The following is a 13,122-nucleotide window of genomic DNA, read 5'->3' on the forward strand; positions in this document are numbered from 1 at the left end:
AGTTCGGTTAAATACTGTAAAGTGCTGTTCTTTTGCTAAATTGTGAAGTTGAAGGTGGAAGTTAAGGTTAAGGTTTAAGTTAAGTCCTGTTAAGTTTGAGCTCTGTAAGCTCTTGGGCCTGTATTCCTTTTATCCTTGCCCTCATTTCCTTGTGTCTCACACACACACAGGGACAGTTCTCGGTTCATTTCTGGTTTGATTGCCTGGATTCTGTTTGGTTTTGTTGTTGCTTTGTTTCCTTGGTGTGCCTGAAGTGTCCAGTCAGGAGCAGAGTGACTCTTGCCAAGGAACTTTGTGGTGCTGTTGCTCAATATTAAATCTGGTTTTTGCTGCTCCCTTGCTGGGGATTTTTTCAGCGCTCTCAAGCCCTCGTTGGTAACAGGGTGAAGGAGCCCTGGGCCAGGCTCTGGCCCTGGCGGACACGGGGACGCTGCTGGGGGGTCCCTGTCCCCTGTCCCGCCCCCCATGGCCCTGTGTCAGGCTCTGGGCTCGATCTCGTGGAACATCCTCTGGGGGAGGCTGCGGCGCCGGTGTCAGGGTCTGTCCGAAAATCCCTCATGTTTGCCTCACGACTGCCTCCAAAGACTGAGACCCTAGACCCTGAAAAGTAGCTCTAGCCTGGCTGAGGTGGAAAATCTGCCAAGTCTTAAGGACTGGTATGCGATGCCATGGGAACTCAGTGCGAGAACAATGGACTGGTCATGGTGGACTGAGCCCTAATCAGTTCGTCCTGTACCTTCGGCCCTGTACTCTTGGTCCTGCATTGACGCGATGATTACAACTGGTTCCCAAAACGAGTCCACACCCACCGTGTAGCCAGGAGAGCTGCTGCTTTGGCCTGATGCCACCCGCTTTGAGGAACCCTATAAAAGACTGAAGGAGTTTTGAGGACTTGGTCCGGACCCCACCTGGAGAAGACAGCCTATGAGCATCTCGTCAAGCTCCGAGGGCCTCGTCTCTTCAGACTGGTAGCTATAATCCCCTTCCCCTCCTTCTCTATTTTTCACTCTATCTCTTTATTTCTCTCCCACTATCGCAGTTGTTGGCACTAAATAAAAGTGCATTTTTGTTTAAGCAAAGTGTTGTGTCCCCTGCTGTGTCTTTTGTGCTTTGAGATCTCCAAAAAGAACCTATCAGGGACCCTGCATGCATTTGCGGACCCTGACATTAAATTGGCGTAGTCGGCAGGATCTTGGTAGACAGATTAAGGGTTGCGGGTTGTATGTAGTTTGTAACAGGGGAAGGACCCTCGCTTCAGCCGCACCTAGCACGCCACATCCAGTGAGCGCTGTCTAGAAAGCAAGGGGGGGGCGAGTGGAATTTCCCGCAAACTGCATACACCCAGGCGAAAAGCATCCCCTGTCTTCAGGATTTTTAAAAGATCTCATTTGTACAAAAGATGGGACTTTGTTGTTTTATTTTTTGTGTGTGTCTTTGAGCTGTTTGTTGCAGTTGAGGAGACAACTATTTGTAACTAAGGAGTACCTCCCAAACAGTTTTGGTCCCCTCACCCACTCCAGGGAAGCGAAGGGAAACACAGTTTTAGCTGTGCTTGTGTGTAACTTAAGAGTACCTCCCTGAAAGTGGTTTTGGTCCCTTCACAAAATGACTGAAAAAGATAAAGATACATTTTTTGCTTTGCTAGCGAAATATGGTGCTAGACCCTCTCCAGCTGGAGAGGGATGGGCACAGGATAATTGGTTTAGCTTTGAACACGTCGTAGATAGAATATATTCTTTGCAACATGATGCCAGATATAAGCTGGGCAGAAATAAAACAATTCTCTGCTCAGTTTTGGGTGCTTGCCTATCGGCAGCCATTGAAACCCGTTTTAAACGGGTGACTGAAGAGAAGGCAGTCATAGACTCCTTGCAAAATTTGGTAGAAGTTTTGCAGAAGGAATTAGAACATGAAAGGAGTCTTAGAGAAGAGAGGGAGAAACGGGTGAGCAAAGAAAAAGCAGTAATAGACTCCCTACAAACCCTAGTAGAAGTTTTGCAGAAAGAATTAGAATATGAAAGAAGTCTTAGAGAAGGGAGAGATAAAAACTTAAAACATGTAGAATCACCAAAAGAAGTAGAAGAGAAAGAAGCACGCCACATTAAACACATATACCCCCAGAAAGAATTGGTACACATACAAAATTGTGGAGAATCTTGTTGTTCCAATTTGAGACCTCTCATTAAAACAGAATACAATTTTATAAATGAAGAGGATTTTGACCCTCACATTACCACAAAAGAAATACCATGCACTGCCACTGAATTAGCCAAATTAAAGAAAGAATATTCACGTCTCCCTCAAGAATCAGAGACAGAATATGTGTTTAGAGTCTCACTCACTGGAGGAGACCAAATTAAATTAAGTGAGCAAGAAGCCAGTGGCTATTGGGGACATGGAGTTTTCTTAACAACAGGAAATACTCGAGCTCCATGGTCCCTGACACACCGCGCAGCTTACTGGGCAGGGGGACTTAGCCCCCTTGAAAGAGGGGACCCTCTAGCCATTACCGGCACGCCAGATCAACTTTTAGAAAACATTCACAAAGCTGCCTGCTTGCAAATGATACATGAAAGAACACTGATTTCTGGCTATGAATCACCTATGCAATTGCCAGTAAAACCTGAAATAATGCCACCTCTAATTCGAGGTCTCCCTGAGTCCCTTAAACCAACTGCAATCCTCCTTCAGAAAACCATTGCATCTATCACCCCTGTAGACAGGCTAGATAGATTTCTTGGCAATCCTACTGACCAAACTGGTTCCACTAGCCCAAGCTTCACGTCTCTTACAACTCCAGCCCAACCTTTAAGCGTACAATCTGATAATAGCCATAAAGTGTGGACGTGGAGCCAAGTTGCAGAAGAGTTAATTAGTTACAGCAGAAAATATGGATCAGTGAATCTCCCAGATGATAAGCCTGAAAAAACCAGAGGGGTCAGGCACATTGTTTCTCCAAATGAAAAACCAGAAAAGGGGAAACAGATCTCTAGTCGCCAACAGTTGTGGCTAATGGGACTAAAAAGGGGAGTGCCACGAGAAGTGATGGATGGCTTACCATATGAAAAATTAGTTAAAATAATTTCAAACTGGCGCAGTCCCAAATCCATGATACTGAATTCACCTGATGTACAACCTAGCGCACCCCCTCCTCCACAAGCTTCAAGCTATAAGCCGAAACAACCCCCTTTACAAACTCTTGATAAAAAGCCAAACCATTCTCCTACACGAGTTTTAGACAATGGGTTACAAAAACCTTCCCTACAGCTCCAAGGCAGTGAAACAAACCAGCCTGCTTTAAACTAGAAACTCCGTCTCTTGTTAGTGAGCAAAGAGACGGAGAATGGCTGTTTTTGAGAAAGCTCACAAAAAACCCAAGAACAGGTGACTTATTGATTACAGCAATAGTCGGTCCCAAACGAGCTTTAGTAACCTTTGTGGTAGACACCAGAGCCCAGATTAGTGCACTGAAAAATGAAGATGCTCAAAAATGTGGAGTTGTTCCTAGCAAGAAACGGTGTTGTGTCTTAAATGCCCTAGGAACTACAGAGCCTATGGGTATCGCTTTAGTAAAAATCACATTGCCCGGGGAAGACAACTTAATAGTTGTCAAAATGGTAATTGGAAATATTCTGGACAGTCTGTTAGGGATGGATATACTTGCTGGGAAACAGTGGGAAGACTCAGAGGGTCTTTTGTGGTCTTTTGGCGCGCCACACCTTGACATCAGGCTGCTTAAAATAGCTCCATCACTACCATTTAGTAAAATCACTTCTGTAAAACAGTATCCCTTGCCCTCTGGTGCTAAAGATGGCATCAAGCCAGTTATTCAAGAATTGAAAGATCAGGGAGTTATTATTAACACTCATAGTCCGTTTAACTCCCCAATATGGCCAGTTAAAAAACCTAATGGGAAGTGGAGACTGACAGTAGACTACCGCCGTCTTAATGCTAACACAGACCCTCTTACAGCAGCTGTCCCAAATTTAGCTGAGTTAATAATAGCAATTCAAGAAAAAGCCCACTCTTTTATGGCAACAATAGACGTTAAAGACATGTTTTTTATGATACCTATACAGCCAGAAGACATGGACTGTTTTGCTTTTGTGTGGGAAGGACAGCAATATACCTTTACACGTTTGCCCCAAGGGTACAAGCATTCACCTACTTTAGCCCACCATGCTTTAGCCCAGGAGTTAGAAACCATATCTAAACCTGACACTGTAGCTGTTTATCAGTACATTGATGATATCCTTGTGGGAGGAGAAGAAAAAGAAGTAGTGGGGGATACTCAAGAGAAAATAATCTCTCGTTTAGAAAGCCTAGGTTTACAGATCCCTTCAGAGAAAATACAAAAACCTTCACAAGAAGTGAAATTTTTAGGAATATGGTGGAAAGGAGGTATGACATGTATTCCCCCCGATACTTTAACCTCCTTAGATCAGATTAAAATGCCAGAATCCAGGAAAGAACTGCAACAAGCTTTAGGATTGTTAGTGTTTTGGAGGAAACATATTCCAGATTTTTCAATTATTGCTAGGCCTCTTTATGACCTGTTGAGAAAGGGAGTAAAATGGGACTGGAGCCCCTCGCAGGAAGAAGCATTGCAACTGCTGATTTTTGAAGCAACAGCTTATCAAGCATTGGGTCCCATCCATCCTACAGATCCTTTTCAAGTAGAATGGGGATTTGCATCCTCAGGATTGTCTGTACATATATGGCAGAGGGGTCCTGAAGGCCCGACCAGACCCGTTAGCTTTTACTCCCGTGGTTTTAAAGATGCAGAAAAAAGGTATACCATTTGGGAGAAGGGGCTATTTGTTGTTAGCATGGCTCTCGTTGAAGTAGAAAAAATTACAAGACAGCAACCAATTGTATTAAGAGGTCCTTTCAAAGTAATCAAAATAGTTACTACCGGGACTCCTCCTCCTGAAGGAGTAGCTCAGCGGGCCTCCGTGAGAAAATGGTATGCACAAATAGAGCACTACTGCCACATTTTCTCAATCACTGAAGGAGCTGTGAAAAATTTGTCAATACAAGAAACAGAAAATCTGAGTAATAGTGAAGACAAACCTGTTTCAGTGATTAAGGTAGCCCCTCCCTTTTCCCCTGAGCAGTCACCTAACTCATGGTTTACAGATGCTTCATCTAAGAGAGAAGGAAAAGCGTGGAAATTCAAGGCCGTGGCCCTCCATACTTCCTCGGGCGAACAAATTATCACAGAGGGGGAGGGCAGCGCTCAAGTTGGGGAGTTGATAGCTGTTTGGAGTGTTTTCCAGAGGGAAGCACAGAACACCTCTCTTGTTTGCATTTACACCGATTCCTATGCTGTATACAAAGGCTGTACTGAATGGTTGCCTTTCTGGCAACAGAATGATTGGGAAGTTAATAGAATCCCAGTATGGCAGAAAGAAAAGTGGCAAGAAATCCTACAAATTGCAAGTCGAGGGAATTTTGCTGTGGGGTGGGTAGCTTCTCACCAGACAGACGGGAATCTAGCAGGAGAATGGAATAACAGAGCTGATGAATTAGCTAAGTTGAGCCCCCTAAAAAAGGATGAAATTACTGAAGATTGGGAACATTTGTTAGAATGGTTGCATGTAAAAAGACAACACACAGGTGCAAAAGATTTGTATAAAGAAGCTCATGCTCGGGGTTGGCCAGTTACCAGGGAAATGTGCAAAACTTGTGTGTCAGCCTGTGAGCAGTGTCGTAAACGGCTAGAAAGACATCCCCTAGAGGATGACCCACTACACTTAAGAAAAGGTAAAGGCTTATGGGATGCATGGCAGGTAGATTATATTGGTCCTTTTAAGCAATCAGGAGGTAAGCATTTTGTGTTAGTGGGAGTTGAGATAATATCTGGATTAGCTCAAGCTGAGGCCTTCAAAAGGGCTACAGGAGAAAGCACTGTCAAAGCATTGCAGATATGGTTTGGGACCTTTCCAAAACCACAGGAAATACAATCTGATAATGGGTCCCACTTTACTGCCAAAGTAGTGCAGGAATGGGCAAAAGGTGAAGGAATAAAATGGACATTTCACACCCCCTATTACCCACAAGCCAACGGAATTGTAGAAAGAACCAATGGTCTCCTAAAAAGACTTTTGAAACCACAAGAAGGAGGCTGGGATGGTCGACTGTATAAAGCTGTACAAAGTGTGAATGAAAGATGGGGGGCAAACGGATGTCCGAAAATCACCGCCTTTTGCCCGAAAGCTCCAACCATAATTCCGGCACTAAAGGGGCCAAATGATCCCAAAAATCCAGCTCATTATCCCGGACAACCAGTCCTAGTTGACCTTCCCACTGTAGGGGAGGTACCACTAGTACTGAAAACCCCTTTGAATAAATTTGCTTGGGTAGCATCTGATGCTCTAGGTAAAGAACACCGGATAAGTACCCGCTGGATAATTCCCTCTTTTTAAAAGTTCTGCCTTTAGATGGCAGATTTTTCTGTGTTTACTTTTACAGAAGAACTCCGAGGGACATGAAGACCACCTAATCCATGCTAAAACTGGTGATACTTTTCTGCATCCTACCACAATCCTATGGCCAGAAACCAGCTGAGTGGCCATGGTCTGAAATAATTGTGGTAGCATGCTGAAAAGGTGAAAGGATCTCTTTAAGCACAAAAAGGTTTGTACGCACCCAAGCGTACAGGGTTATTGGCACAATTTCACATTAACACAAACTGTAGAAGTAATTTGGTTTTGGTCCAAAAATACTGAAGTGCTTTCTTTTAAGTTTAAAGTATTGATTTAAATACTGGGGAAGACTTGATGTTAATGTAGTAATGCCTACTATACCCACCACCCAACCACCAGTTATGCTCACCCCAAAAATTTTTGAAATCGGACCATATGTAATAAAGAAAACTGGCCCTTAGCTGCATCCAGGCACAGCTCTGGATGCAGACAGTTGTTGCCTCAATTATAAGAGAAGGTGAAGAAGGCATTTTCCCTACTGAAATTCGAAAAATAATTTGGGACAATGCAAATGATTTTGAAAAGGAATTCCAATCCTGGTGGAATTTGGTGAACTTCACTTACAACCCAAGAACAAACACAGCCACAGCTTTTGTGTTAACGATATCTAATGCTTCAGTGCATTTGATTTTCCCTATCATTGCATTAGGACTGAATCATGACGGAGCTATTCTCTATCCTTCCGAGCATAGAGAATGGGCCCGTCAAATTGATAAGAAATGGCAAACTGTAAATTTGGAATCTTGTATTGTCCGGGAGCAACAAGGTTTTATTTGTGAAAGTAATGCAATTATAGCCCAAGACATTTGTTTGGACACAGAGCAGAATATTTGCCATTTTGAAGTTCACCCTGATGAAACTCCTGTAACAATATTAGTGTACATAGGTAATGGGTGTGTGTGTGTAAGGACTGCTTGTGATGTAGTGTTTATAGAAAATGTAGCAGTGAATCCAAAGAATCATTCAAATTTTTGTGTCTGTAACTTTACCACGATTACGGGATGTGATTTTTCTTATACTGTCCCAGTTATGTCTTACCACCTTTTACAATCCAATTTTACACTAATTCACCAGATATTGCCTGCCTCTATTGGAATGAATTTAACTTTGATTAAGCAATTGTTGCTTCACCAGGACTTAATTGAAATTTTAGAAAAGGTCAAGAGAAATGGGCAAAAGACCCTGGTAACAGTCCATCATGATGTGAAGGAGATACATCACGTTTTAGAAAGAGTAAGGAAGGATGCTGAACACAGATGGTGGGATACGCTTTTTGGGTGGTCACCTACTACTACAGGCATCCTGAATAAAGTGTGCCATCCTATTGTTGTTCTTTTGATCTTGGTTTTAATTGGTTTTGTTTTATCAGCCATTTTATACATTTTGAATTGGAAAATGATGAGGCAGCTGACCCGATTGACATCAATTATAGATGCACACAGTTCAGTAAAAACCCCTTTTGTTAAAGACATTCCTAGAGTTATTGACACAAGAAGAACTACACGAGCAGTAAAAAATTAGGCCTGCAATAGCAAATTAATTAGTTGTTCATTGTTTGTTTTGATTAGTATTGTTTGTTTTATACTGTGATTAAGTTTTTGTTTGGAGATTTTGTTTAAGAAATTTGTAAAAGAATTTTGTGATTTATTTTGATTTTTTTCAAAGAAATTGTTTCAATTATAAGAAAAATTGTTATAATCAATATTGATCATTATTTCCTATTCTATCTTTTCTTAATCCCTGTCCTTGTTTCTTTTACTTTTTCTCTCTTCCTCTTCGATATCTTTTTCTGTTTCTGTTTTTCTGGGATATATGCTGCCAGGCACTGATGAGTCGAGCCCTGAAGACTTTGTGACAACGCTGCAGACCTTGCTGATGGAGTACTCTCGTCGCCAGTCGTGAGTCACGGGGTGGTGTCAGGGTCTGTCCGAAAATCCCTCATGTTTGCCTCACGACTGCCTCCAAAGACTGAGACCCTAGACCCTGAAAGTAGCTCTAGCCTGGCTGAGGTGGAAAATCTGCCAAGTCTTAAGGACTGGTATGCAATGCCATGGAAACTCAGTGCGAGAACAATGGACTGGTCATGGTGGACTGAGCCCTAATCAGTTCGTCCTGTACCTTCGGCCCTGTACTCTTGGTCCTGCATTGACGCGATGATTACAACTGGTTCCCAAAACGAGTCCACACCCACCGTGTAGCCAGGAGAGCTGCTGCTTTGGCCTGATGCCACCCGCTTTGAGGAACCCTATAAAAGACTGAAGGAGTTTTGAGGACTTGGTCCGGACCCCACCTGGAGAAGACAGCCTATGAGCATCTCGTCAAGCTCCGAGGGCCTCGTCTCTTCAGACTGGTAGCTATAATCCCCTTCCCCTCCTTCTCTATTTTTCACTCTATCTCTTTATTTCTCTCCCACTATCGCAGTTGTTGGCACTAAATAAAAGTGCATTTTTGTTTAAGCAAAGTGTTGTGTCCCCTGCTGTGTCTTTTGTGCTTTGAGATCTCCAAAAAGAACCTATCAGGGACCCTGCATGCATTTGCGGACCCTGACAGCCGGGGGCGGGGGGACCCGGGGGGACAGGGGACCCCGCTGTGCACGAGCAGTGTTGGACTTCTCTGGGGGAACTGGGAGGGGGGGCTGGGGCAGAGTCACCTCCCCAGTGACCTCACACAACCCCTGTGATGTCACACAGCCCCTGCGATGTCATACAACCTCCTGTGATGTCACACAGCCCTTGTGATGTCACAGAGACAACTCTGAGCTGTCACCCTGTGATGTCAGACAGCTGCTCTGTGATGTCACAGAAGACTCTGAGATGTCACCCTGCAATCTCACTGTTTGTTCTTTGATGTGTTGGTGCAAAGGCAAAGAGAATAAATGCTTCCAAACTACCATGAATCTCTACTATGTATGGCAAGAAGTAAATCATATTTTGTTTAGCTGCATCTGACCATGGATAAAGCTGTGCATGGAAAGTGGCTCTCACTGCTAGACAATATAATATAGGCCTGGTGGAAAAGGTTATATTAATAGACCAGCAGGGCCTCTCCGAAAGGACACAGATAACCAGGAATAGAGAAAAGAGAAAAACAGAAAAATGACTTTCCACTGTCACAATTTTGTACCAAAACCTTGGTTATGAGAAGACAAAAAAGAAGATGTATTAAACCACATGTTTTGCAGTTAGGGACTTCTCTGACTTCAACTCTTAGGACTGAATTGTTCCCCAGGAGCGTATAAAAGTGACTGTGTGAAGAAAACTTTTCCAAATATTCCTAAAAATTCAGGAGTACTCTGCTGCAAAATTTCAGGCACTTCAGGGCATTTTCACTTCAAGCTTCAAGCGTTTCTATGGAAATGCTTGAGAGACAGCATACTTCATATATCCAACATCTCTGTTTGCAACAAGTTTTTATTTCAGATAGGGGTATAGGAAGGACATTCTCTAAATACAGAGGGTTAAATTCAAAGAATGACCCATTTCAGGCAATTTGAGAAACTTATTTTCTTTCATTAATTTCTCAAACATAGATATTCAAATAATTTTTAAAAGCAGACAAGCAACTACAGTAGGGTATTTCTCTACACTAAGGGTAACTTTGCAGAATAGTTATACACTGACAAGACTAAAGGGCATCTGGAGGGAATGCTAAGAAACAAGTCTAATTAAAGATACAGCTCATGAAATGACTACATTAAGTCCCTAACAGACTAGGTTGCTGTCTTTGAGATATTTCTAGCAACCTCCATCAACTTCACTGTTCTTCTGTGAGGATGTGCAGGTGGAGCCAGTTTCTGCCTCATAGACTTAGGCAACAGCACCGTCGTAACTGGAAGGTGAAGGGCAAGGCCACTCAGAGATGTGTCTGCACAACGAATCCATGTGCTGCAGCATCTTCCTTCCGCAGGAGCAGGAAAGCAGCTTCAGGATTGCCAGTGACAAATGCAACAATTACGCAGCGTTCACGTGGCTGCCATCGGGTGTGACCCCCCCCAGCACAGCTCTGTGCAGGGAACTCCTCTCAGTGGCTGGAGAGCAACATCCAGAGGCGAAGTCGCAGCCGACCATAAGCTTTCAGCGCCTCTAGGTGGGCAGCAGGATCTCGGGCCAGATGCTCAAAGATCTTCCTTCACCTTCACATCATCATTGCCTTCAATGGCATCATCATTGTCTCCTTCACCTACAGCCACAGGACTGCCTTCTCTGTCATTTTCAGTGCTGCTGTCATCTGCCTCCACAGTCACATCAGTGTTTTCTCCACCTTCCTCTGGATCAGTGCTGTCTTCTTTCTGCTCTGTTCTTCTCATCTCCCAAGGTCTTGCAGGAGCTCTGGTCCTTGCTGCTGCTGCTGGTGTCACAGCTCCTTCTCCTGCAGCTAAACCACAGGCCCAAGAAGAGCAGGACGCCAGCAAGAACCCAGAACGGCCACTGCTGCAGGGCACCAAAGAGCACGGCTCCCCAGCCCTCGTCCTGCTGCTCCAGGGGCCCCCGCTCCAGCTCCTGCAGCAGCTGAGCCATCTCATGGGCCAGCAGCTCCTGACGCTCCTTCATTCGCTGGTGCGTGGCCTCATCCAGCCCATCCCCAGCCGGCTGGGGGTACTGGATCAGGCTTTGCACGAGCACGAAGAGCAGTGACAGTAAAGCCATGGTCTGCAGGAGGACACACAGAAGGGGTTCAGTGGGGCCGGAATGGAGACGAACAATGAGGGGCAGGAGCAGCAGGGATGTGGCGGCAGGAAGGAGAGGGCCCCCGGCAGCTGGCAAGGCCTGCACCGCTGCCCCAGCAAGCAGCGCGCCCTCAGCGAGGCGCTCCCGCCGGGGCTGGGCCCTGGATGCGGGGGCAGCCCCAGGTACCGGCGCTTCTCCCCCAGCCCTCCTCCAGCCCCCAGCCCCGTCTCCTCACTGCTGTGCACTCACCGCTTGCCCAGGCTCTACTGGGGCAGCGGCACCCGCTGGGGCCTTTTCTAGCTGCCCCCATTGTGACACGGCGCCTGCGATGTCCCAGAACCCAGAGCGCGGCACAGGCCAGCCCCGCCCGCCGTCCCCAGCCCGGTCAGGGAACTCATCGTGGCCCTGGGCACCCCGAGCCCCAACAGACACCAAGTGCAGATCCATCCCTCGGGAACCTGGGAACACCAGAGCTTCCCTTGACAGAGCAGCACAAGCACCCTCACACACAACCCTTGTCAAATTCAAATCTGGGTGACATGACCCAGGGATGTTCTCAGTGTACAATTGCAGGCTTTTATTTAATACTGGTGGGGGACATTTTTTATTAGTAGTATTTAAACTTACTACTTTGGGGTAGGATGTCATGTAAGCTAATGCTCTGTTACAGATTTAGTGAGATTTCTTTCTTTCTGAAAGAAATCCAGGTTGCCTGGATGATGCACAGGAAGAGTTAATACCATCCTAAAAAGGCCAGATAATTTAATTACAAAATTTTGATGCCTTCAATAACCTCTTAGCTCTCAAACTCTGTGGTTCAACACCGTGCAAAATTCTGGTATAGCCAGGATTTTGTTCAGAAAGCAGAATGTCTGTGTTTTCAAATTTGTGCAAAGATGTACCTCTGTCACTCCCACCATCTTCAGAATTGTCTCCCTTAAACAGTGTTAGCCAATCTCTTTGACTGAGAAAGGAACTTCTGTCTGTTTCTGCTATGTCTTTGTGTATTTATCTCCAAAGGACTGTGAGTACAGGAGAGATTATACTCCTCGACCTTTCTTTGGGGAACTCATCTCTAAATGGAACTGCAGAAATGGGGAGGGAGGAAAGGGAAACAGGATGTGACTTGAGTACCTGCATTGTGACCACAGATGGCCACTGCTAGACAGACACTGACGTCAGGCTGATCACGCTCACCCATTGGTGTGTAGCAGAATAATGTTGGGATGGCTAAAACTGCTCTGAATTGGATTTGCTTAACAGATGTCATTAGTAAAAGTATTCCAATAAAGAGTTTTAAACTCTCTTCCGAGCTGATGCCACTTATCATGTATCTTCCCCGCATTCTTCTAGGGAAGCTGTTTTTGATGTTGTCCCTTCCTTCTTTTTACAAAGGAGCAAAAATTATTTGCCAAGTATCACTCTTCCAGATTTGTTTCCTCTCATTTTCCAAGATTTAATAAAGTGAACACTCAGCAGAATAGTTCTGTGTTTTTTGAACACAATTCTTCCTTTACCCAATTGAGGCCCTTCTGTGACCATGAAAACACAAAAACTGTTGTGAGCTACAGTTTACACTTAAGAGGTTGATATGGGTCAGTTCTCCCAGGTTATTCTTAGTTCAACTGCTATATAAACTGTTGATGTCAGTGACTGGAAGCTGCTCTCCAGGACATTATATATATGATAATTATATGACAGAAAATGCAACATATAGTTGGATCTGACCTTCAAGTTCACTAGCTTAAAAAAAGAAAAAAAAAAGTCTGTAAGAAATTTGCTGGTTTTTCTATTTATAAATGCCTTCACATTTATATTTAGTTTATGCACATACGAGAGCCTTTCCTTGCATGGACAGCAGTGCCCATCCATCATCAATCTCGGGTATATTATAAGTCTCAATGATAACTGCCTCCAGAAAGCATTTTTGAGACAAAACAGGCAAATTCTTTTGCGTAACTATACAA

General features: G+C 44.5%; 1 protein-coding gene across 1 annotated transcript; it reads left to right on the forward strand.

The window, feature by feature from the left end:
• Positions 1-1,605: 1,605 nt before the first annotated feature.
• On the forward strand, positions 1,606-8,390 carry LOC137467294 (uncharacterized). Its single transcript, XM_068178790.1, has 3 exons — positions 1,606-1,918; positions 1,964-3,097; positions 8,311-8,390. Exons 1-3 carry the CDS (start codon positions 1,606-1,608, stop codon positions 8,388-8,390), a joined length of 1,527 nt encoding a protein of 508 aa, XP_068034891.1.
• The last annotated feature ends 4,732 nt before the right edge of the window (positions 8,391-13,122 follow it).

Source organism: Anomalospiza imberbis, unplaced genomic scaffold, assembly GCF_031753505.1.
Source record: "Anomalospiza imberbis isolate Cuckoo-Finch-1a 21T00152 unplaced genomic scaffold, ASM3175350v1 scaffold_58, whole genome shotgun sequence".
In the NCBI taxonomy this organism is placed as follows: Eukaryota; Metazoa; Chordata; class Aves; order Passeriformes; family Viduidae; genus Anomalospiza; species Anomalospiza imberbis.